The sequence below is a fragment of the Oryx dammah genome, unplaced genomic scaffold, assembly GCF_014754425.2.
Source record: "Oryx dammah isolate SB20612 unplaced genomic scaffold, SCBI_Odam_1.1 HiC_scaffold_3, whole genome shotgun sequence".
Classification (NCBI taxonomy): domain Eukaryota; kingdom Metazoa; phylum Chordata; class Mammalia; order Artiodactyla; family Bovidae; genus Oryx; species Oryx dammah.
The window spans coordinates 89,841,552-89,866,911 of NW_024070187.1; the positions used below are offsets into that span (position 1 = coordinate 89,841,552).

General features: G+C 37.1%; 1 protein-coding gene across 1 annotated transcript; it reads right to left on the bottom strand.

Moving 5' to 3' along the window:
* Positions 1–12,695: 12,695 nt before the first annotated feature.
* Positions 12,696–15,215, bottom strand: CXCL10 (C-X-C motif chemokine ligand 10). Its single transcript, XM_040237101.1, has 4 exons — positions 14,935–15,215; positions 14,294–14,420; positions 13,980–14,069; positions 12,696–13,532 (listed from the first exon to the last, which is right to left on the bottom strand). Exons 1-4 carry the CDS (start codon positions 14,987–14,989, stop codon positions 13,496–13,498), a joined length of 309 nt encoding a protein of 102 aa, XP_040093035.1. The 5' UTR covers positions 14,990–15,215; the 3' UTR covers positions 12,696–13,495.
* Between the last annotated feature and the right edge of the window lie 10,145 nt (positions 15,216–25,360).

Sequence of the window (25,360 nt, forward strand, 5' to 3'; positions counted from 1 at the left end):
TTACTTTTGTTAGTTTAATGTATGAAACTCGAGATCAGAGCTTATTTCAGTTTTGGGTTTTTTTTTTTAATTGACATTTTAGTTTTATTGGCTTAATCTCTGCATCATCTATCTTGTGAGGAACACTTGTCAAGTGGAGTCAGGATATTAACATTATAAATGTATGTCATTTCTTTACACCCTTTGAATAGGAAGATCTAATCTATTTTCAGTTAAAATACTTGCTTTTGAATTGTGTCCCCCAAAATTCATATGTTGAAGTTGTAACTGCCAGTACCTTGAATGTGGCTTTATTTAGAGATAGGATCTTTAAAGAGATAATTAATTTAAAATGGGATCATTAGGATGATTCTAAACCATTATGACTGGTGTCCTTATTAAAAGAGATGAGGATGCAGAGAGGTACAGAGAAGACCACGTGAAGACACGGGAGGAGATGGCCATCAGCAAGCCAAGGAAAGAGATTTCAGAAGAAGCCAACCCTGCTGACTCCTTGGTCTTGGACTTCCAGTATCCAGAATTGTGAGAAAATAAATTTCTATTGCTTAAGCTGCTCAGTGTGTGATCTTTTGTTATGACAGCTCTGGCTGAGTAATACAACATGTATACTGGAGGAAAAAAATATATGTATATAGAAGAGTGTACTGGTGTGGCTCAGTGAATTTTAACTGAGTGTCAGTGGCATGACAGTACCCTTCCTTGCTTCCCCAAAGGTAACTTGTATCTTGGGTGAATTTTGTCTATTTTTGAACTATATAAATGGCATTATATGATATATTTTATTTAGTGTCTTATTTCTTTCTCTAAATATTTTTGAGATTCATTCATGTTATGTGTGGAGGAGGAGTTTGTTCTTTTTAATTTTCTTATAATATTCTGTTGTATGACTTACAATGGGGTATACATCCAGCTGATGGACATTTTGATTGTTTTCCATTTGGTGTTATGAGTGTTCTTGTGTGCATCTTTTGGTCCACACGTATATGCATTTCTCCTGAGTGTATCATTGGGAGTGGAATTGCTAGTTCATAGTGTGTGTATATATTAAATTTAAGAAGTTACACCAATTTATGCTTCCACTGTTGGTGAGTGAATGAGAGTTTCATTGATCCTCCATGCTCATATATATTTCATTTCATCAGGCTCAATGTTTTTTTCCTTAATTTTTTTCTTTTAATGATTTAGAAGTGTTTCATTATTATAAAATACTGACTTTTATTTCTATAAAATAGAGATTGTCCATAATTGATTGTTTCAAACTATGAATTATTGTTTGATATAGTGTGAATTTAAGTTACTTGATCTCTAAATTAATACCTAACTTTCCCACCGAAGTTTGTTAGTGATTTTTCTCTGTTGTAATCAGTGACTGGGGCCAGAGTCATCTGAAGGCTTTACTGGACTGAATGTCCAAAATGGCATCACAGACCTTATCCATGTAACTTCTTTCTTCAGCAATATAGTCCCAGCTGTTAAGTGGCTCCTGAAGACTCCTCCATGTGGCTTGCCTCTCCAGCCACGTAGTTTAGGTGGTGGTGACTCCACTGTTCTCCTCTTTCTTCTTCACTATGTGATTACTTTTACCAGTGTTCTCTGTTTTTTCATAGTTTCGGCTCATTGTCTAGTGTCCTTTCTCTTTAGTCTGAAGCACTCCCTTTAGCATTTCTTGTAAGGCAAGTCTAATAGCAGTGAACTCCCTTAGTTTCTGTTATCTGGAAATGCTTTTATTTCTCCTTCATTCTTAAAAGATAGTTTTGCCAGATTTGGAATTTTTGATTGACAGAATTTTTTTTCTTTCAGAATTTAAAATACGTCACCTCTCAGCGTTCTGGTCTCCATGGCTTTTGATGAGAAGTTGACTATTAATCTTATTAACGATCCTTTGTATATGCTGAATCACTTCTCTCTCAGTGCTTTCAAGATTCTCTCTCATTGGTGAGAATTTGATTATTATCTGTCTCTTTCCATTTATCCTGCTTGAAGTGCACTGAACTTCTTGGATGTGTAGACTCATGTGTTCCCGCTAGATTTGAGAAAATTTTGGTCATTATTTCTATGAATATTCTTTGTATCCTTTTCTCTCTTCTCTTTCTGGAACTTGTGTTATATTTCTTTATTTTATGGTATTCCATAGGTCCCTTAGGCTGTGTTCACTTTTTTTCATTCTTTTTTTTTTCCTTGCTTCTCAGATACAGTAATTTCAATTGACTTATTTTCAAATTTGCTGAGTCTTTCTTCTGCTGGCTCAAAAATGCTGATAAACCCCTCTAGTGAATTTTTCATTTCAGTTTTTTACTTTTCAGCTCCAGAATCTGTATTTGGCTCCTTTTTGTAATTTCTGTCTCTGTTGCTACCCTCATTTTCTTCACACAGCATTTTCCCTAGTTCCCTTTTATTCTTTGTATATGATTTCCTTTAGCTCTTTGAGCGTATTTTAAGATGGTTGATTCAACATCTTTGTCTAATAAGTCCCATGAATGTCTGGGTTTCTCCAGGAATGGTTTTTCGTCAGTTCTTCCTGTTTGAAAGGGCTGTAATTTTGTGTTTCTTTGTATGCCTTTCTTGTTGAAAACTAGACATTCTGAGTATAGTAGGAACTCTGAAAATCGAATTCTCTCACTTGATGACTGAAACCATCTGTTTGTTTCTTTACCAAGTATTTTTGCAAAGTGGGTATTCTTTGTTATGTGTAGTGACTGAAATTTGTTTACTTGTGTTGTGGTCAACCAGTGACCTGACACGGCTTTATAAATATAGGTCAAGACAAGTAGAATGACACACAAAGTCTGCTCATGTATGTTAGGGTAAATTTTATTCAAAATGAATTTCAGGAAGTTATCTTAGAGATCTGAATTAAAGTGGAATTCCAGATATTATTTTGGATTTCTTTTCTCAAAATGAGATTAGATTCTATCCTTTGCAATATATACTGTTTGTATGGGAAATAAGTGAAAATTTTATTTCTTTTTTTTTAATTAAATTTTAATTTTTACTTTATTTTACTTTACAATACTGTATTGGTTTTGCCGTACATTGACATGAATCCACCATGGGTGTAACATGTGTTCCCAAACATGAACCCCCCTCCCCCCTCCCTCCCCATAACATCTCTCTGGGTCATCCCCGTGCACCAGCCCCAAGCATGCTGTATCCTGCATCGGACATAGACTGGTGATTCGATTCTTACATGATGGTATACATGTTTCAATGCCATTTTGCATGTCAGTGCCCATAACCTCAGAGAAGGCAATGGCACCCCACTCCAGTACTCTTGCCTGGAAAATCCCATGGACGGAGGAGCCTGGTAGGCTGCAGTCCATGGGGTTGCTAAAAGTCAGACATGACTGACTGACTTCACTTTCACTTTTCACTTTTATGCATTGGAGAGGGAAATGGCAACCCACTCCAGTGTTCTTGCCTGGAGAATCCCAGGGACAGGGGATCCTGGTGGGCTGCCATCTCTGGGGTTGCACATAGTCAGACACGACTGAAGTGACTTAGCAGCAGCCCATAACCTAAAACCATTCCCTTTTGATTCCATCACTTGTTGGCACCTCAAGTCAGAATCTAAGTGGTATAATTTTGAAAATGTCCTTGGTTTACACTTTGCAGGCTCAAGAGGATCTGGAAGTCTTGAAATAGAGGAAGTAGCAGATGTGACAAAAGTTAGCTTTTGGGAACTAAGAGCACCTTTTGTATTGTACTGCAGTACCCAGATTTTCAAACTTGATTTTAAAATAAAACATATACTTCTCCTGAAACAAAGAATGCCTGTTATGTTTGTAGCAAGCAAATGTTAATATATATAGCATTTATGCTAAAGCTTACTCTGAAAACTTTCTTATCCTATCTTAGAGAATTGCTTCAGCAAGCCAAGATGATTGTATAAACTTTATTTTTTGTAGTTTTTATTGAAAAATAATGTTACTGTTTTCCAAATTACAAAATTGGATGTTTCAAACTATATTTGCTACTCATTCCAAGATTCAAATATATTTCTCCTTGTATGTGCTCCCAGTTGAAAATTATGATCTAACATTTCAACTAATATTATAGTGTCTGCCATTGTGAATATATCTTGTCTGTCTTTTCTTCTCTTGTATTTGTGGTATTTGTTAGTCAGGCTTTGTGGTTGCTGATGTGTAATGTGTGACAATTCATTTGTTACTTTAATTGTGAATTTTTTTATTGGAGTATAGTTACTTTACAATTTTGTGTTAGGTGAATTTTTATTTTGAGTGATTTAGTTAGATGTAATGCATTGTGTTATTACTCATAATTCTGTTTCTACCAAAATGTATAATTCCAATTTAATTAGGTTCTGTTTTTATGTTCTAAAACACAGATGAGATACTTCAGTAGATGGTCTTTGACTTGGGATTTTATTTTCTATCTCAATCCATTCTTTCCCTGCAAGCTAAATAATTGTTTTACTTAGTCCCAAAGTATGGTGAGCTATTTACAGAGGTCTTTGTGTGTATATGAATGGTGGCTGTCTACAGTGCTAATGCTGTGATTCTTGCTTCTTGGCCAGGCTGAACTTCAGCAAGCTCCTTAATAAGAATTTCACTTAGAATTCTGTTTTGTCAAATCTTCCCTGAACACACCACAGCCCTAGGTCATCTTTCCTTTTCCTCAGTAGCTCTTAAATTTGGTTGAGAGTTTATTATGTTGACTGTCTTATCCTGCTCCCATTAGTATTCCTTCTGAGCGATGATGAGCATAAGTTAGAGTGAGACACTGTAGATCCACATGCGTTTCATTTTTTTGTGCCTGTTAGTCATCAGGAGGTATAATTGATCTGCATGATCTAAATTCAATAACATATATACTTACTATAATTCCTTATGACTGTAATCAAATTTTTTAAAAAGAATTGTTAAGGTATTAAACAAGGAGGCCATTAGATTGAGGTGGCTTTAGTGCCTTGGTAGCCTACACAAGCAAACTAAAACCAGAGTCAGTACACTTGAATCTGAAAAAATGAAAACCAATCAACTAGGTTTTCCCAAGTAAAGCAGCTATTTAAGCTGTAGTCAATCGAATAATTTTCTTGCTTTGTTTCTACATCTTCTCTGTAAAAACCTCAGCCCTAGCTCCCGTCAATGGAGTGTTTCTAACCAGCTTTGGTTTGGTGCTGCTTGATTTGAATTAATGTTTGCTCAGATTTTTGAAAAATATCAATGTGTGTGCCTCAGTTTCCCTTTTAACAAGATTCTCTGTTTGTTGTGCAGAAGCTTCCCAAACACCTTCTGGTACCACTAAAAGGTGGATCTGGCTAGGCTAGGCTTCCCAGGTGGCTGAGTGGTAAAGAATCCACCTGTCGTTACAGGAGATGTGGGTTTGATCCCTTGCTGGGGAAGATCCCCTGAAGAAGGAAATGGCAACCCACTCCAGTATTCTTGCCTGACAACCCAGTCCAGAATTCCATGGACAGAGGAGCCTGACAGGCTACTGTCCAGAGAGTGACAAATGAGTCTAACATGACTTAGCAAGTAAACAACAACCAAGCTAGACTACATATTGTTCTGCCTCTGTTTATGGTTGACTTTGTTACCATGTGGGCTTTTCTTAATAAAACAAAATTAACAAGATGAAAAGTCCAGTTACCTATACAATTTAGGATGGCACATTCATGATTTAGTCTCAATTTTACCCTTATTCCATATAGTCAAAATATGACTTTGATCTCTTTATATCTCATGTGATTGTAAGAATATAAGCATTCTTTTATCATGAGGAAAGTTAATTTGTATCCCTATAGTGTTTTAGTGATAACTTACATGTTCCTTTGAATTTAACACAAGGTATTTCTACTAACTATATCTAAGATGTTTATCACTTCCAACATAATAGATTTCTTTTTTTATTAGCATTATTTACAATACTGGAGAAGGCAATGGCACCCCACTCCAGTAGTCTTGCCTGGAAAATCCCATGGACAGAGGAGCCTGGTAGGCTGCAGTCCATGGGGTCGCTATGAGTTGGACACAACTGAGCAACTTCACTTTCACTTTTCACTTTCATGCATTGGAGAAGGAAATGGCAATCCACTCCGGTGTTCTTGCCTGGAGAATCCCAGGGACGGGGGAGCCTGGTGGGCTGCCGCCTCTGGGGTCACACAGAGTCAGACACAACTGAAGCGACTTAGCAGCAGTAGCAGCACCATTTACAATACCAGTTATCTAAACATTAGTGTTTCCTACCTTTGATTGCTGGTGATATTTGGCTTATATATGTTCTTTTTTCACACTGGAGTATAAAAAATTTAAAGTCAGGTATCATGTTGTCTTTGTTTGCCTCATTGGATCTTGAAGATAGTAGGTGCACAGTTAGTATTTACTAAGTTGAATTTGATTGAATTGAGAATATGCCAGGAATCCCTTTAGTCTCATATAGTAATCTGAAGAATGTCTTTAATTTCTAACAGCAAGTTTGTGCTGTCAGTGGTTCTAGAAGTTTTTTTAAAAAGGTGGTATTATGGTTAATAAAATAGCTCAGATAGTCTTGAAATTCTAGGAATACCTTGGAAATAATGACTATTAATATCTCCTTTAGGGCCAGATCTTGAAGTCAGCCCAGGTTTCTAAATCCCCAAACTGCCAAATATGTTCAGAGTCATTTGCATATACGATTACCCAGATTGAAGTGTGTATATTGATGTCCCTGTGGCCTGAAGTGAATGTCCTGCAAACTGAAATGGTCTGTTCAAGGTCTTGAATGAATTAGTACAGACTCATGGTTTTTAGCCATTTGGAGGTTGTTGCGCTCTCTTGACAGTCTGGTAAAGGCTACCTATATGTGTGCATTTGTATGTTTTGCTTATAATTGTAGGAAATTGTTGAGTCTTGAAAACCACACATACCAAGGTAAAAGTCTTACGGGAATGATGGAGTTGGACAGACTCTTTAACTCTCCTTAAGATGAGATTGATGTTAAACTTTTTTCAATTTCTCCTTCCTCTTTTCCTATTCTGTAGTCGGAGAAGGCAGTGGCACCCCACTCCAGTACTTTTGCCTGGAAAATCCCATGGGCGGAAGAGCCTAGTGGGCTGCAGTCCATGGGGTTGCTAAGAGTCGGACACGACTGAGCGACTTCACTTTCACTTTTCACTTTTATGCATTGGAGAAGGAAATGGCAACCCACTCCAGTATTCTTGCCTGGAGAATCCCAGGGATGGGGGAGCCTGTTGGGCTGCCGTCTATGGGGTCACACAGAGTCACAACTGAAGTGACTTAGCAGCAGCAAGCAGTAACTAAAGTAAAAGTAAGGGAGTTTTCCTCTTGCATCTGAGCCTAGGAAATGGGATAGCCATGTTGTTCTGGCTCTAATTAAATTTGAACGAACTGGGAAAATGTTGCCTAATATGTAAACAATATGTTTGTCTCAATCACAAGTGAAAATAAGACAAGTTATTTTTGATTTTGAAATAAGTGTCTCTCAGAATGAAACCCTGTGAGGAGCATGGATTTCCCCTACTCTTAACAGCTTTTGGTGCTGTTAGAGCATTAAATTTAGTTTTAAAGCACATTTATTTTTGAAAGTCATATAAGCCCCTGCTTAAAACCTAACCTTAATTCTGTTTCCAGTAGGGGCCTCTCATAGTTTAGTAAACAGTTTGCCAGTACACATAGTGGATATTGTAATAGGAGAAGGTTGTCATGCCTTCTGTGCCTGTGATGATTCAACAAAACTAGTGAGCTTCTCTTTATTTCCAAGTTGACTTTCTCCTAAAGTTTGAGAGAGTCCCACCCAGGAATGCTCCTCTATTTGGGGCTTCCCAGGTGGCACTAGTGGTAAAGAATCTGCCTGCAGTGCAGGAGACCTGGGTGTGATCCCTGGGTTGGGAAGATCCTCTGCAGGAGGGCATGGCAGCCCCCTCCAGTGTTTTTGTGGAATGCTTGTGGAATGCTGTGGAAATGATGGGAATATGTTTGCTGTATTTGAGAAGTAATAGGAGGCTGGTATGGCTGAAGTAGAAAGGTGGAGGTGGAGAGTGGCAGGAATGAGGCAGGAGAGTTATGCAGAGCCTTACAGACCATGATGAATTTTGGATTTCATGTCAAGTGTGGTGGAACGGTATTGGAAGGATGAAACCAGGGGAGAAATATATTTATTTTTTATAAATATTGCAATGATTTGTATAGTGAATAACCTATAGCAGGCAAGAGGTTAAACAAGGAGACTGATAACAAATACATTTGGATCACCATACATTATTATATGGTTATCCAAAATACATTCACTGATAGGTCAGTGATTTTTAACACGAGGTGTTAAGTTTTAGTCTAACATGGAGAAAGAAGTTCTGGTATCTGTATGACTCTGTTCTCAGTTTAGATCTTTTTGCAGAGATGATTAGTTTCATAAAGCTCCCTGAGAGCATAAATCTTAGTCCTTTAAGACTGACGCTTAAAATTCAGTGTCTTTGAAAATTGCTTAACTTTCCCCTTTGTATTATAATTAAAAAAACAGTAAAAATGTTCTTACAGGAAACTTGGAAAATAAAATTTAAAAAATCATTTATAATCTTATCTTGTTGTTCAGTCACTCAGTTGTGCCTGATTCTTTGTGACCCCACGGACTGCAGCATGCCAGGCTTCCCTGTCCTTCACCATCTCCCCGAGCTTGCTCAAACTCATGTCCATCGAGTCAGTGATGCCATCCAACCATCTCATCCTCTGTTGTCCCCTTCTCCTCCTGCCTTCAATCTTTCCCATCATCAGGGTCTTTTCGAAGGAGTCAGTTTTTTGCATCAGGTGACTATGGTATTGGAGCTTCAACATCAGTCATTCCAATAAATATTCAGGACTGATTTCTTTTAGGATTGATTGGTTTGATCTCCTTTCAGTCCAAGGGACTCTCAAGAGTCTTCTCCAACACCACAGATCAAAAGCATCAATTCTTCAGTGTTCAGCTTTCTTTATGGTCCAACTCTCACATCCATACCTGACTACTGGAAAAACCATAGCTTTGACTAGACAGACTTTTGTCAGCAAAGTAATGTAGAAATAGTATTTTAATTAGCTCTTGATAGTTTTTTGTCTTAGCAACATTTATGGAGGATTTCTACTTCTCTTTTATTTGAGAAAACAGAGGCCCATACAAGCTGTAATGACTTATTAAATATTGTATTCTTACTGCTTTATTGAGGTTCTCAGCCAGTCTGTGAATGGAGGGAGAACAGTGTTACTCAGTTATCAAGGTCTAGATATGGGACATGAATTAACCAAGTATGGTTTGACAAAGAAAATTAAGAGGCAAAATTACAATTTTCCCTTTCCCATTTTCCCTTCTTTATAGGAAGCCAGTGTTCTTAAATCAGGTTGCAACATATTGGTCATTGTAGGCCATATATTCCCTCCCCCTGCCAAAAAGAGAGGTTCTCCCACTGAGATTTACAACATGACTGTAACATAGTAGATACATCCATTTTGTTGAATGTATACATCAAATTTTACTTACATCAGCTTTCGGCTTAGAAAAGACGTTCTTTTTCACCTCTTAACTTCCCTAAGAATGGAGACTTATTTTTTAAAATATCTTTGTAGATTTCTCTTCCTGAACTAGATTTCTGCATGAGCCTTGTTTTCTGCCTTAAAATTTTTAAAAATCTCATTAAATTTTTTTCTATTTGTTTAAGAGGCAAGTACATACTCCCTTCCAAATTTATATCCCTCATGGCAATTAAGTGAGGGAGTCCCTTGTTCTGGACAAGGCGGTGTAGACTATATAGCATTTAAGAGCCAAGATGCCACTTCCATTCTTCTCTTCCTGACATGGTGACTCTCAGCTGAGATTGAGGGAGACTGTTCTTGAGATAGCGTAGAGGCCCTGCTCACCTGCATGGAACTTGGTGTGAGCAAGAAATAAATTTTTATTGTGGTGCATCTTTAATATTTTGAGAGCTTTGTTACTACAACATAGTCTAGCAGTCTTGAACATTTTTTCACGTATGTTTTATAATATGTATATAGTTTATAAATATGTAATGGTAATGATGGCATACTTAGAATTTTTCCTGATCTAATTCCTGTCTTCTCAAAATCATTTCTCACAATATCCATTTAAACTTCCATTCTTCCAGACTGAATACACTATGCTGTTTCACACCTGTGACTTTGTACATGCTCTTTCCTTTACTAGAATTCACTTTTAGTTTTCTACCTGTCAGATATATACGTGTCTTTCAAATTTCCCTGATTTTCTCTATTTTCTTTGTACATTTGGAGTTTTTTCAGTTCAGATTTATTTACCTTTCTTTCTGTCATTAATAGTAAATTATAAACTCACAGTGTAGTAATTTCTTTTAACCTTGGTATATAATGGGGATAAATGTTTGTTAAATGAATGCCCTGCCTTTGAACAGAGAACACTTTAAAGCTCTGTTGGTTAATACCTTCCTCAAAAGTAGTTGGCAGTTGGTTGAGAATAAAATAGGTAATCTTTTGTATAAATTCATGGGGTCAGGAAGAAAAAGAAAATGAGAGGGCAGGAAGGAGAAATTCTGCCACTTCAGTTTTGCTGTGATCCTCTTAAGGTTTTCATAGTAAGGGCCATATAATGTGGTGTTAGTGTTTGTGCTTTCTCTCTCTGCATTAGATTTTTATCTATCTTTTCAGTTTCCTTCATTGGGTACAGTTGACATGCTGAACTGATACTATCATATTAGTTTCAGGTTTAGAACCTAATGGTTCAGTATTTGTATATATTGTGGAATGATCATCATGTCACCACAATTAGTCTAGTTAGCATCTGTCACATAGTTACAGTTTTTTTCCTTGTGATGAGAATTTTTACAATTTACTCTCTTGCATAACTTTCACACATGCAATACAGCATTATTAACTACAGTCATTATGCTGTACATTACATCCCCAGTGATAGCTCTCTTATTCTGTCATTTTTGCTATGTGAAGTTGCTTGATGTTTGTGAAGACATCTCAGAGTTGGTAATATTCTGAAGTTCTTTGTTTCTTTGCTGGTTTGTTTTGCCTTTTTAAGTGTAAAATAGAGCATGTATCTAAAAATTAAAATGTGTAGGTACAGATGAAAGAACAAATTCTCATGTACCCATTATTTAGGTGAAAAATAAAACTTTACTGTAGTCCAGAAGCCCCTTATGTGCTATTCCCTGGTTTCATTTCCTTCTCACCTCCTGAAATAATCACTGTCCTGAACTTTATGGAAATCATTCCTTTGTTTTTGTTTTCATCGTATATGTCTCTACAGCTGACCCTTGCACAACATAGGGATTGGGGTGCTGACCCTTGCACAACATAGGGATTGGGGCACTGACCCTTGTACAACATAGGGATTGGGGCGCTGACCCTTCCACAACATGGAGATTGGGGCACTGACCCTTGCATAACATAGGGATTGGGGCGCTGACCCTCTCCCCACCAAGTCAAAAATCCATATGTAACTTTGTAGTTAACTCTTCATATCTGTTGGAGAAGGAAATGGCAACTCACTCCAGTATTCTTTCCTGGAGAATCCCATGGACAGAGGAGCCTGGAATGGGGTCGCAATAGTCAGACATGAGTTAGCGACTAAACCACCACTACCACTGCCTCCATATCTGTAGTTCCACATCTGGGGATTTAACCAACTGCAAATCATGTAGTACTATAGTATGTATTGAAAGAAATTTTGATGTAAGTGGATCCACATAGTTCAAACTTGTGTGTTCAAGAGTCTTTGTCAGTGTTTACGTTCCCTTTTTTAAAACTTTATATAGTAAATGGAGCCATGCTGCATGTACTTTTCTGTGGCAAGCTTCTTTTGTACAAGATTTGTTTTGAATCACATCCATGTTGCTGTGTATAGTTGTACCTCATTTATTTGCACACTGTATAGTATTCCATTGAATAAAAATACTCCAGTTTACTTATCCATTCTATTTATGAACATGTGGCTTTACATACAGAGTTTTACTATTGTAAAATAGCAATCATAGCTGTTTTCTCTTTCATCAAAAGTGGAGGTATCTCATTATTCTAGATACCTTCCTGATACTTGCTATTACCCAACATAAAGTTTTTTTCTAATCCGGTGGCATAAAATGGTATACCATAATGATTTGAATGTGTGTGTCCCTGATTACTAATGAAATTTAGCATCTTTTCATATGTTAAGGGATTGTACTTTTTTCTTTTCTGGAATTCCTGTTCATTTGTTTCCTGTTTTTCAGCTGGGTTGTCTGTCCTTTCCTTTTCAGATACTAATAATGTGCCAACTAAATGCTTTGCAAATACCTTCTTAGTGACTGATTGGATATGGGAGGTGAGGGAGAAGAAGTATAGAAGTACTCAGAAAATTCTGGTTTTGGGAGCTGAATGGATGCTGCTGCTGTTCATCTAGGGTGTAAAATAGAGGAGGAGAAATAGATCTGGGCACAAGGGGAAGAGGAATTAATTTAAGATATTTTGGAGTTTGATGTTATCACATTGCAAATGTCTCATAGAAAGTTGACTGTTAAGGATCTGAAGCTTAGGCCAAGCTTTGCTTTGCCACATAAGCCCTGGAAGAATCCTGTATGATGGGCCTTCCAGGAGACTATAGTTGGAAGGAATGTGGTAGTCCTCAAACTAATTTGTCCTCCACCCACCCCTGCTTCTTTGGCTGTGGATTCTCCGGCGTATGCTTTTTATGAAATAAATGTCCCAGTAAAATGATCCACCAGACACTTCATCTTAGTTATAATTATTTATTATGTTTTTGGCCTCTAAACAATTACATAATCTTTCTTAGTATTTCTAGGAGAGAACATTACTTTTATTTTGGAAAGCATTTAGCATATTCGTCTTACATAGCCTGCAGAACATGTATCTAAATTTAAAAAGTTATTCCATTGCAATAATTATACAAGTTGATAGTCATATACAAGTTATTCCATGAACACTGAAAATCATATAAGAAACATATATCTTTAAGAATTCTACTTTGTATAGTTTTTGACTAAGTAATACTATTTTAACCTACATTTCCAGATACTTCTGGGTGCTTCTGTATATTTGGAACTATGTACATAACACCTGAAAGAATACGGGCCCCTTGGAGGGATGACAGTGAAGCCCCTGGAGTAAAGATCTTTCTTTAAAAAGCAGATTGCATTATTGCTTTGAATATCTCTTAGTTATTTGAGATCCTAAGGTCTCTAATAAGCCCAGAGCTGGAAAGATCCCCTGATAACCTGGAAAGATTGGAAAGGGGAAGAAGCTGTCAGTAGCAAGGCTGGGACTTAGCAAATTGACTGAGAACGTAGCGCCTCGGTATAGCTTACAGTCACAGTGCCAGGGCAGAGTCACTACTGAACAGCTCAGGGTGATGAGCCACCCTCCCCCCTGCAGGAATAGTAGCAGCTGATTTGGTGACTGGCTTGGTCACCTTTTAGGAGAACTGAAGTCCACGAACAATTAGGGCTTGACACATACTGTACACAGGGAAACAATTGTAGAGGTAGCTTCTCTCTGGTCCATCAGTAGTGCAGTGATTATGCCTCTTTCCGTGTTCGAGGAGATCTTTTAGTCCTGTAAGAAGAGAAAGAGGGTGTAAGAGACTCTAATGAGTCCAGTCTAAATTCTGCTAGCAACATACTGAGTTCATAGGTAATCCTAGGTCCTTAGGTGAAGTGTGGTGAGCTTTCCTGCTCCTATACAATCATTGTCGGTTACACAGGATGCTTTTTTAAGGCCAGGAAAAGCTTATGGGAAATTTGGCATTTTTGCTTGCATTGTTATAGCTCTGCTTCAGGGTTGAAGTGGCCTAATGACACTTCCAGACAGATAATTAGGGTAACTTTTGATACCACACAAGATGACACCTGAAGTATAGAAGCAGATGGAGGTAGTGGAAGCATGGTGGTAACACCGTTTTAAGCCAAGAATTCCACCAGAAAGCCCAATGCAAATATTTATAACTTTCCAAAATCGACATTTCTTAAAAAGCAGTTCTTCTGAAAGCAATAGCAAACCTACCTTTGCTTGTTAATTGCTTTCAGTAAATTCTTGATGGTCTTAGATTGTGGATTCAGACATCTTTTCTCCCCATTCCTTTTCATTGTGGCACTGTAGGAGTAAAAAAGAGTGAAAATATTTAAAACAATGTTGGGCCAATAAAACAGATGGAATATGTAGTTTTAAAGTCAGGCATTTCGGTTTCACTTTAGATGTTTCTCTTTGCTCTATGAAAGTCTTAGGATCAACATAAACCCTTTACCGATGTTTGGAATCATCATTACGTATTTATTGTTTGATTACAGCCAGGGAGATGATCATTAGGTTTTACTCACATAATCTCGACACGTGGGCAGGATTGACTTGCAGGAATCAGTTCAAGTTTTTCTAAGGACCTTGGATTAACAGATCCATTACTGATCTCGATGCAGGTACAGCGTATATTCCTAGAGAGAGGTATGCCTGCAGGGAAAGAGACAGGTATAGCAAAGGACATTAGCACAGATTTCATTTTAGGCACTTAATGTGGATTTGGTAGTACTTAGCAGAACCTCTGCCTTCATGTGTAATCACATAGTCAATCTGTGATCATACAGCTCTGTTTGATTTAATTAGTTGATTCCCTGAAAGAATGGAATTGTAACTTGTTGATTATAAGATGCATTGAGCCCCAGTCATATAGTTAATTACATTTAAGTTAACTAAGGAGATACCTGTCTCTTCCTCTTTCTCTTCCTTCCCTCATATTTTCTCTGTATATCCCTCTTTCTTTTCCACTCCCACCTTCCTCCGCTCTATTTTTATTCCACTTGCTTCTCTGATAATAAGCTCTGATCAGAAGCAATCTCTGTTCATTTACCCTTCATTTTGAGGCAGGCTGTAAAACTTTTGCAAATACATTATTTCTGTACTTCACAAATCTATACCCTAGTCCTATTTCTGTTCTTATAATTAAGTATCCCTTGATGTTCCTTACCTCGACTCAGAGTCAGAAGGATAAGGCAGAAAATAAGAAAACCACTTTTGTTCATGGTGCTGCAACTGAAGGTACTTCTGCAGTCGGCTCAGACTGCCTGAACAGTTGAGGAGTGTTTCAGAAAACGTAGATCTCAGATGCAGTATTTATTTGCAAAGGCACTTTCCCTCTCTAACTCTGATTGGATGACATTACAGTTGACTTAGCAAAACCTGCAGTCTGTTCCTTGGGGAAGTCCCACACTGCAGAATCGAAGATATTGTTTATATTTATTGTGGCTTCTGAGGTACGGAATTTCCCTCTCTCTCCTTTGTTTCAATAAGAGTGAGTTAGGTTTCACTTTCTAAAACATGAACGGTTTCTTGAAAAACATAACTTTATTGCAAGTAGAATTACTTTAAAAAAAGGAACTTATATTCTTGCATTTCCTGCAAAATAAAAATGTCAACTTAAACTCAAATCAGAGTCCTAAATACAGTTTTGGTTTTTTTAACTGTGTGCTGCACAGATCCATCTCTCCTTTATTTTGTTATTCTTACAAATATATCTATACATTTGTGTCCATTAAAATTAACTTATATTAATGTTTTAAATGGATTTGAAACAAATAGTAAGGCTTATTCATTTTAAAACTGTATTTAGGCATAAAACATTAATAATTTAAAAAACTTCCTTAGTAATAGCAATTTCCCCTCCTTTGGAGGTAAATTTAATTTTTGGAAACAATAATTTCGCCAAGCACTGCAGTATTTGATAAAATAGCGGAGTGTTTGATCAGATAATACCAGGTAATAGGTTTGGTCTTCTGGAGAAGGTCAAAGACATGGAACTGGCAAGTTTCAAGGAATTCTAGAAGTGCTCCAATTATTCATTAACATCACTAAAATAAGTGAATAACCCCCAACATAATTATTTCTAGGTTAAGCACTATGTATTTGGATATCTGATTTCTTGTATGTTAATAAACAAGTTTCATGTACCACAGTCCATCCCTGAATGAAAACATCATAGGATCCAGAATGGAGTAAGAAGAGGATTTGTAGCTATAGTAGGGTTATTGCCAAAAAAAAAAAAAAAAGCTTTTTGAGGAAATAAATTTAAAATAGGGGCATAAATAAAGACAGACCTTAGGAGAACAGAATGGAAACAGAGATTGATTTAAGATGAGTACAGCTCTAAGAGAATGTCACATGCAAAGCAGAGGCAAAAATGTGGTAGCCTTAGAGCTAGTAACATTGATAACTAAAATAAGCACAATTTCAGCTGGGCAAATAGGGTCAATACTTGGTTTCTTATTTTAGCATTCAGTAATGCTTGGCTGATTATTCACAGCAGACATTATCAGTAAGAAGTAGGTAATACCCTTTTATATAACATGTGTTAGAAATTCACCAGTAGTCTGATTGTGTTCTTGGCAAATGATTGACAACAGGAGATACAAAATTAAATACTGTTCTAAATGCAGGCATCCAGATGCAAGTGATACTTGGAACCTACGAAAATATATGGGGGGTCTTTCCATAGTCAGCCTGGCTGCAGCAATGTAGGGATGGTCCAGAGAAAGGTAGGGCTTCCATGCTAGGGTTAGACTAGTGTACCTGGAAGGAACTGGCCTAAAAGTTGGCATAGAGGCCAAGATAAAAGCCCATATTTGTAAACTGAACACATGTAAAACTTGGAACCTCATATGCAGGGGCTCCGTCATCAGAACAGTGAATGAGTTGTTGCTTCGGGATGCAGAAATTTCTGGATTGTTGAATCTCAGGTTGGTCTGTTCTAAGGACTGGGGTAGAGCTAAGCTTGCAAGTGGGTAAGTCAGTAGACTTAGCTGTGGGGAAACTGAAAAGTCAAAAGGAGAGGGAAGTGAGGCAGAGACTGATAGAACTGGAAAGACTTTCATCCAGCAAAAACGCCTTCTGATGAGGGAAAGGTGTGTGAGAGACAGTGACATGGAGGAGCCCTCCCATAGCTGTTTGTGTAGAATAAAAATTGGACTGTGAGTAAAAAAGCCAAACATTTTTGGGGAAATGTCTTGACATCATGGATGGAAGAGGCACAGGACAGTTCAACATTAAACAATAAACAGATACATGGTGATAATTTTATTTTTGTTAGTATCTAATTTCACAAATAAGATGCTGTCTATATAGCACAGTAGGAGAGTTGAGGTAGAGATGCCCGTTAGTGGACTGTTACTAGTGAGAAAATATTTATTACTCATTTAATTGATTTTTAGTTAAATATTACATAGCATTAACTATATGCCAGGCATTGTTTGAAGTGTTCTATGAATACTGACTTAATTCTTAGTCCATTTTCTCGACAACTTTGTTGTGTTGTCTTTCCAGAGAGAACATTGTCCTTGATTTGGATTTCTGATTTCTGTTCTGTCTTAATTAGCTGAAGACGTTGTTGAGGTTATTTTGATGCCTCAATAATTAAACACCTAGGGTTTAAGATGGGTCTGTCTTACACTGAATCTCATACTGAAATGAAAGATGCTGTATTGTATATATATGTTACACATGTATATTCAGATAAACACGTGTTAGCCAGTAAACAATCACAAAGATACACATTTATTTACTTATAGTATTTTATATGGTAGTTTCCTTTCCTGAAATAGATCATGTTCTATTGGATTTGTGTTAGAATATATTGAACATTGTATATCCTGGGATTTTTGTGACTGGGGGAAAAAGACATTTATTTCTTCCTAGTTCTGATATTTGCATTTTGATTCTGTTAAAATATGTAAATTTTATTTAAGAGTTGAGTTTTATTGTGGCTTTAAAAATACTGCAGATTTTATCATTCAGCATCTTGTCATTTATTCAGCTAAATAATTCCTCAGCTATATTCATAAGCCTGCTCAACGTCACCTTCATCAGAAATATAGACACCTCCCAAAGTTTTTTATATTCTTGTGTTTAACTGTTGTGACTTAATGAATCATTATAAATTATCTTTCTTTGCCTCTACTAACAGTGTTTTGTTTGGTCTGTTAAGTGTAGCTACAACTATTCAGCTCTCTTTTGGTTACTGTTAACATGAAATATCTTTTTCTGTTATTTAACTTTTAACATGTTTATGTCATTGAATATAAATTACATCTTTTGTAAAAACTGTACAGTTAGATCATGTTTTAAAAAATCCATTCTGGAGGATAGTGGCCAAGATGGTGGAGTAGACACATCCTGAGCTCACCTTCTTTTATGAGCACACTAAAATCACAACTATCTGCAAAACAACCATCAATGTAAAAGACTGGAACCTGCCAGAAAATATTTTCTACAACAAGGATGTAAAGATGGAACCACAAGATGAGTAGGAAGGGCAGACTTGTGATTAAAATCAAATCCCATTGCCCTGGGAATGCAACCCACAAACCAGAGAATAATTATATTGTAGAGATTCTCCCTTAAAAGTGAGAGTTCTGAGCTCCAACACAAAAAATTTCAAATAGCCAAAGCAGTCTTGAAAAGGAAAAACAGAGCTGTAGGAATCAGGGTCCCTGACTTCAGACTATACTACAGTGTTACAGTAATCAAAACAGTATGTTAACCATCACAAAAACAGAAATACAGATCTATGGAACATGACAGAAAGCCCAGAAATAAACTTACGCACCTGTGGTCAATTAATCTACAGTAAAGGAGGCAAGATTATACAGTAGAGGAAAGACAGTCTCTTCAAATGATGTTGGGAAAACTGGACAGCTACATGTAAAAATATGAAATTAGAGCATTCTTTAATACCACACACAAAAATAAACTCAAAATGGCTTAAAGACCTAAATGTAAGACTGGATACTATAAAACTCTTAGAGAAAAACATAAGCCAAAACACTCTGACACAGATTACAGCAATATCTTTTCCACACTATCTCCTAGAGTGATTGAAATAAAAACAAAAAATAAATGGGACATAACTAAACTTAAAAACTTCAGCACATCAAAGGAAGCCATAAATGAAACAAAAAGACAACCCATAGAATGAGAGGAAATATTAGCAAACAAAGCAACTGACAAAGAATTAATCTCCAAAATATGCAAACATCTCATGTAGCTCAATAGCCAACAAAAAAATGAAAAACCCAATCCACAGATGGGCAGAAGTCCTAAATTTCTCCATGCAAATGGGCAAGAGGCATATGAAAAGATGTTTAACTTTGCTAATTATTAGAGAAATGCAAATGAAAACTGCAGTGAGATATTAGCTTACACCAGTCAGAAGGGCCATTATCAAAAAATCTACAAATAAATGGTGGAGAGAGTGGAGAAAAGGGAACCCTCCTACATAGTTGGTGGGAATGTAAATTGGGATAGCCACTAGGGAGAACAATATGGAGGTTCCTTAGAAAACTAAAAGAGAACTACCATGTGGTCCAACAGTCCCATTCCTCGGCATATATCTGGAGAAAACTCTAATTTGGAAAGATACATGTACCCCCAGTGTTCACTGTAGTGCTGTTTACAATAGCCAAAACAAGGAAGCAACTTAAATGTCCATTGACAGATGAATCGATAAAGAAGATGTGGTATATACATAACAATGGAGTATTACTCAGCCACAAAAAAGAATGAAATAATACTGTTTGCTGCAACATGGATAGACCTGGAGATAATCATACTAAGTGAAGTACATCAGACAAAGACAAATATCATATGATATTGCTTATATGTAGAATCTTAAAAAAAAGATGCAAGTGAACTTATTTACCAGACAGAAACAGACTCAGAGAAGAGAACAGACTAATGGGAACTTATGGTTACCAGGGGAAAGGGACAGATTCAAAGTTCAGGACTGACGTGTACACACTGCTCTCTATGTCAAACCTGCGCCCCCTGAAGTAGGAGTGCAAAGTCTTAACCACTGAACCACCAGGGAAGTCTTCATCCACTATATGTAAAACAGATAGTCAACAAGGACCTACAGTATAGCACAGGGAACAGGGCTCAATATTCTGTAATAGTTTAACTAGGAAAAGAATTTGAAAAAGAATAGACACATATACACGTATAACTGAATCACATCACTGTACACCTGAAACTAACACAATATTGTTAATCAACTATGCTCCAATATAAAATTTAAAAAGGCACCCCGTAAGTTGTCTTGTCATTCTTCTGCTTAGGACCTTTCAATACCTTAGTTATATTTAGAATTAAATCCAGTTCTGTATCTTGTTTTACTCAGTTCTCTGTAATATGGTTGCTACTGATTTCTCCACCCTCATCTCACATTTTCCCTCTCAGCCACTCTACTCCAGTCACAGAGGCTTTTATACTAGCAATTTTCTTTATTTGGAATGTTTTTCCCCTTGTTCTTTGCATTGGTGGTTCCTTCTGGACATTTGGATTTTATCTAAATAGTCCCTTCTCTTACCAAACAACCTAGAACATCCATGACCTTATTTTAATTCTCTGGCATTTCTCACTCTCTGATACTTGCTTAGTTTACTTTTTAAATGTCTGTTTTTGTCTCATTCAATTATAAGCCCTTAAAGAAGAGGGACCTTATCAGTCTTTTTCAGAGCTCATACCTATCACCTAGCATGTCACCTGGCATATGGAAGGTACTCAATAAATACTGGATGGATGGATAGATGTATACATCTTTCCAGACTTTAAGCAATGATGCAAATAAGAATTATACATCTTCAAAAAGAATTTCCATTGACTCATCACATGTCTACATTAAAACATGAATAAATACTACTGTTTCCTAGCTTTAGAAACCATGTTTAACCTAAGAAAGCTATAATTTCCCCAGAAGTTAGCATAGATTCAGATAAGTAGAATCAATACAGGTATTCTCAGCTAGCTATAGGTCAAAATCTTTATTTTTGGGACAGTGGGGTAAATATGTAAAAGGTGGTACACTATAATTTTTGAACTATTCATTGGAGGTTCTCTGCAATTAGGTACTGAATGAACAAAGGAATGCCGGTCTTTTCAGTGCATATTGCTTACGTGTTCATTGATGGTTTTGGAAGCAGAAGAACAAGGAGAATTGTACTTGTTCTAATTATTGTCTCTCTACTTTATGAAGGGAACCAAGCTAGTCTCATGGGATACTAGGATAAGATCCAGTGTCTGTCCTTGATGGATTTGCATTCTAACTGGAAAGGCCGCAAATATGAAACAGTAAATATCAATTTAAAAAACGGTGATCAATGACAAATGAGTGGTATAGATAATATATGATATGGGGGTTATAGGTGATTGTATTTATTAAGATCAGTAATAGATGAACCTTAAAGTGTGGATTGTATTTAGACAAGCGGCCAGGAAGGGAAGCATACACAATTAGAGAAGTGTCACGAGGAATGGATTAGAGAGATGCCAACCAGCCAATCAGGCAGATTGCTTCAGTCTCATTGGGTTGGTAATATCTTGTTAGGATTCTGTAGGATCTGGTCCTTGGGTTTACAGGTCTGGAAACTCATTTTTTTCTAATCATTCAGGGTAAACATGTTCTTAAAGAGTTAATTCTGCAAACCAGATATACAAGAATGTAAGATGAAAATTAAAGACAGTTTATTCATTTGTATGAAGACCTTCCAGTGACCGGAATGATTGAGTCTGATAACCAATTCACCCTTTTTTCTTGTGAAAATAGAATGAAAACAAAGGACGGTTTTCTCCTTGTTTTGAGTGGGGCTCTGCTCAGGAGAGAAACCTTTATAAGTGTGATCAATGTGGAGGAGAATTCGGGAAAAAAAAAAACCTTTAGAGACAATAGTAAGCCAACTATTACTTGTTTATCCATTGGCAGCCTTACATGAATCATGTGAATAAAAATCTAAATAATAACTTTTAAATTTTATATTTTAATTTTTGCATGACTTTTTATATGTTTACTTTCTTAGTATTCACTGATCTGAGTCTAGTTTTTAAAAGAAAAAATTAAGGGGAAAAGTACATCTGTAGTTTCAGTTTCATTTGCTGTTGATTTAAGACTAACTATGGCATCAGGCCAAAACAAATTGTCTGCCCTAACAGACTTGTTACAGACCCAGGGGAAAAAAAAATGCTTTCCGAGAAACTAATGTGCTTAGAAGAAATTTCCTAAAAAGTGAGCAGGAGCAATTCAGTGATTTCCATAGGCTGAGAATCCCCTCAGCTGATTTACAGTACACCTTGGAAGGTCTGGGAGAGGAGGGTAAAGCTTTGCCTTTCAAAGTGTTGACTGAATTGTCAAAAGATTCTCCTAGCTAACAGTGTCTGGTAATACTGGTTTTATACTTTTGAGTTACCAGTGTGTCTCATCATTCACACCCAGGGCAAAGTTGGTGATGTATACTTAAAATGAGCATGCTTGGGAAAGCCTACAAATAAATAACTTCTGTTTGTATGCATACTGAAACCATGCAGTGCTTTGCTTTTCTCACACTTAATGGGATGATGAGATGGTCTGGGTTTCTACAGATAGCAGTGTATAGTTTGATCTCTCACTTGCTCTGTGAACCTGGGCAAACTGTTAGGTAGGTCTGGGCTTCAGTTTTCTTATTTTCAAATATGCATTATAATATATACCTTTCACATTGTTCTAAAGATGACAGATTATTATTTTTTTATTGTTTAATTTTATTTTTACTTTATTTTACTTTACAATACTGTATTGGTTTTGCCATACATTGACATGAATCCACCATGGGTGTATACAAGCTCCCAATCCTGAATCCCCCTCCCACCTTCCACCCCATATCATCTCTCTGGATCATCCCCATGCACCAGCCCCAAGCATCCTGTATCCTGTATCGAACATAGATTGGCACTTCGTTTCTTACATGATAGTATACATATTTCAATGCCATTCTCCCAAATCATCCCACCCTCTCCCTCTCCCTCAGAGTCCAAAAGTCCGTTCTATACTTCTGTGTCTCTTTTGCTGTCTCGCATACAGGGTCATCATTACCATCTTTCTAAATTCCGTATATATGTGTCAGTATACTGTATTGGTGTTTTTCTTTCTTGCTTACTTCACTCTGTAAAATCGGCTTGAGTTTCATCCATCTCATTAGAACTGATTAAAATGTATTCTTTTTAATGGCTGAGTAATACTACATTGTATATTTGTACCACAGCTTTCTTAACCATTCATCTGCTGATGGACATCTAGGTTGTTTCCATGTCCTGGCTATTATAAACAGTGCTGCGATGAACATTGGGGTACATGTGAAGATGACAGATTATTAAAAAGGTATTTTAAGAAGTGTAAATGAAGTTTTAATTGGCCAGCATTTCAAAAATATAGCCAGGTCTCTGTCCAAGTTTCAGCTTATTTCCTAAGTGCAACAGGTAGTATTTTCTCTCTAGATGATATAGTAACTCGTATGATCAGACGTGTCTGTTAGTCTTCAGCATTGACCAGCCATAGCATGCCTCTCCTGGTAGAACTGAGGGCTGGAATCATGCAGCATTTAGTCTTAGGAAAGGGCTTATTTAGGTAACTTGTCTTACCTTCATTGCATAAGAGTATACCATGAATTTACTAAACAAGACACAGATGCTCATTTTTTACTTTTCTTCTTTGTGCTATAGGTCATAGCCAGAAAAATTTAAAAGAAAGAAATTCAAGCCAGAGTATTGATAAGGAAGAAATAAAATTTTGCATAGAAGATTTTTTGCATAGGAACCACCCCTTAAAATTTAGAAATGATTGAATTTATCAAAGTAGGTGGCTATAAGATCAATGTACTACACTTTCTCCATCAGAAACAAAATAAGTTTAATGTTATTTTATAAAAATTTACAGAAGCAACAAATTCTTAAAAACATGAATATTAGGAGTGAAACTAACAAAAGGCAAGCAAGACTTGTTTGCAGAAAATGTAGGTGCATTTTTCTAAAATAATGTTGAGATTAAATACAGAAAGTTTACCCTTTTGATAAAGTTAAGCAAAATGAAAGTTAAATAATATTTTGTTTAACTGTGGGTGTATAAATAAAACTAATTTTAAAAAGGCTTCCCAGGTGGTGCAGTGGTAAAGACTCTTCCTGCTAATGCAGGAGATGCAAGAGACATGGGTTCGATCTTTGGGTTGGGAAGATCCCCTGGAGGAGCAAATGACAAATCGCTCCAGTATTCTTGCCTAGAGAATCCCATGGCCAGAGGAGCCTAGTAGGCTACAGTCATAAAGAGTTAGACATGACTGAGCAGCAGAACACACACGCAATTTTAAAAAGCAAGAGAGTGATGGTTGCACAGTAACATGAATGTACTTAATACTGCTGAAATGAACACTTAAAAATGTTTCAGTTCAGTTCAGTCGCTCAGTTGTGTCTGACTCTTTGCCACCCCATGAATCGCAGCACGCCAGGCCTCCCTGTCCATCACCAGCTCCCAGAGTTCACTCAAACTCACATCCATCGAGTCGGTGATGCCATCCAGCCATCTCATCCTCTGTCATCCCCTTTTCCTCCTACCCCTAATCCCTCCCAGCATCAGAGTCTTTTCCAATGAGTCAACTCTTCGCTTGAGGTGGCCACAGTACTGGAGTTTCAGCTTTAGCATCATTCCTTCCAATGAACACCCAGGGCTAATTTCCTTTAGAATGGACTGGTTGGATCTCCTTGCAGTCCAAGGGACTCTCAAGAGTCTTCTCCAACACTGCAGTTCAAACGCATCAATTCTTCTGCGCTCAGCTTTCTTCACAGTCCAACTCTCACATCCATACATGACCACTGCAAAAACCATAGCCTTGACTGGACGGACCTTTGTTGGCAAAATAATGTCTCTGCTTTTCAATATGCTATCTAGGTCAGTCATAACTTTCCTTCCAAGGAGTAAGCATCTTTTAATTTCATGGCTGCAATCACCATCTGCAGTGATTTTGGAGCCCAGAAAAATAAAGTCTGACACTGTTTCCACTGTCTCCCCATCTATTTCCCATGAAGTGATGTGACCACATGCCATGATCTTCATTTTCTGAATGTTGAGCTTTAAGCCAACTTTTTCACTCTCCTCTTGCACTTTCATCAAGAGGCTTTTTAGTTCCTTTTCACTCTCTGCCATAAGGGTGGTGTCATCTGCATATGAGGTTATTGACATTTCTCCTGGCAATCTTGATTCCAGCTTGTGCTTCTTCCAGCCCAGAGTTTCTCATGATGTACTCTGCATAGAAGTTAAATAAGCAAGGTGACAATATATTATCTTGACGTACTTCTTTTCCTATTTGGAACAAGTCTGTTCCTGTCCAGTTCTAACTGTTGCTTCCTGACCTGCATGTAGGTTTGTCAAGAGGCAGATCAGGTGGTCTGCTATTCCCATCTCTTGCAGAATTTTCCACAGTTTATTGTGATCCACACAGTCAAAGGCTTTGGCATAGTCAATAAAGCAGAAATAGGTGTTTTTCTGGAACTCTCTTGCTTTTTCCATGATCCAGCAGATGTTGGCAATTTGATCTCTGGTTCCTCTG

Coding starts and splice junctions, on each gene's coding strand:
- CXCL10 (XM_040237101.1), bottom strand. CDS start 14,989: ATGAACAAAAGTGGTTTTCTTATTTTCTGCCTTATCCTTCTGACTCTG. Junction 14,421..14,934: donor CCTTCTGACTCTGAGTCGAG/GTAAGGAACATC, acceptor CTTTCCCTGCAG/GCATACCTCTCTCTAGGAAT. Junction 14,070..14,293: donor TGCCCACGTGTCGAGATTAT/GTGAGTAAAACC, acceptor TTACTCCTACAG/TGCCACAATGAAAAGGAATG.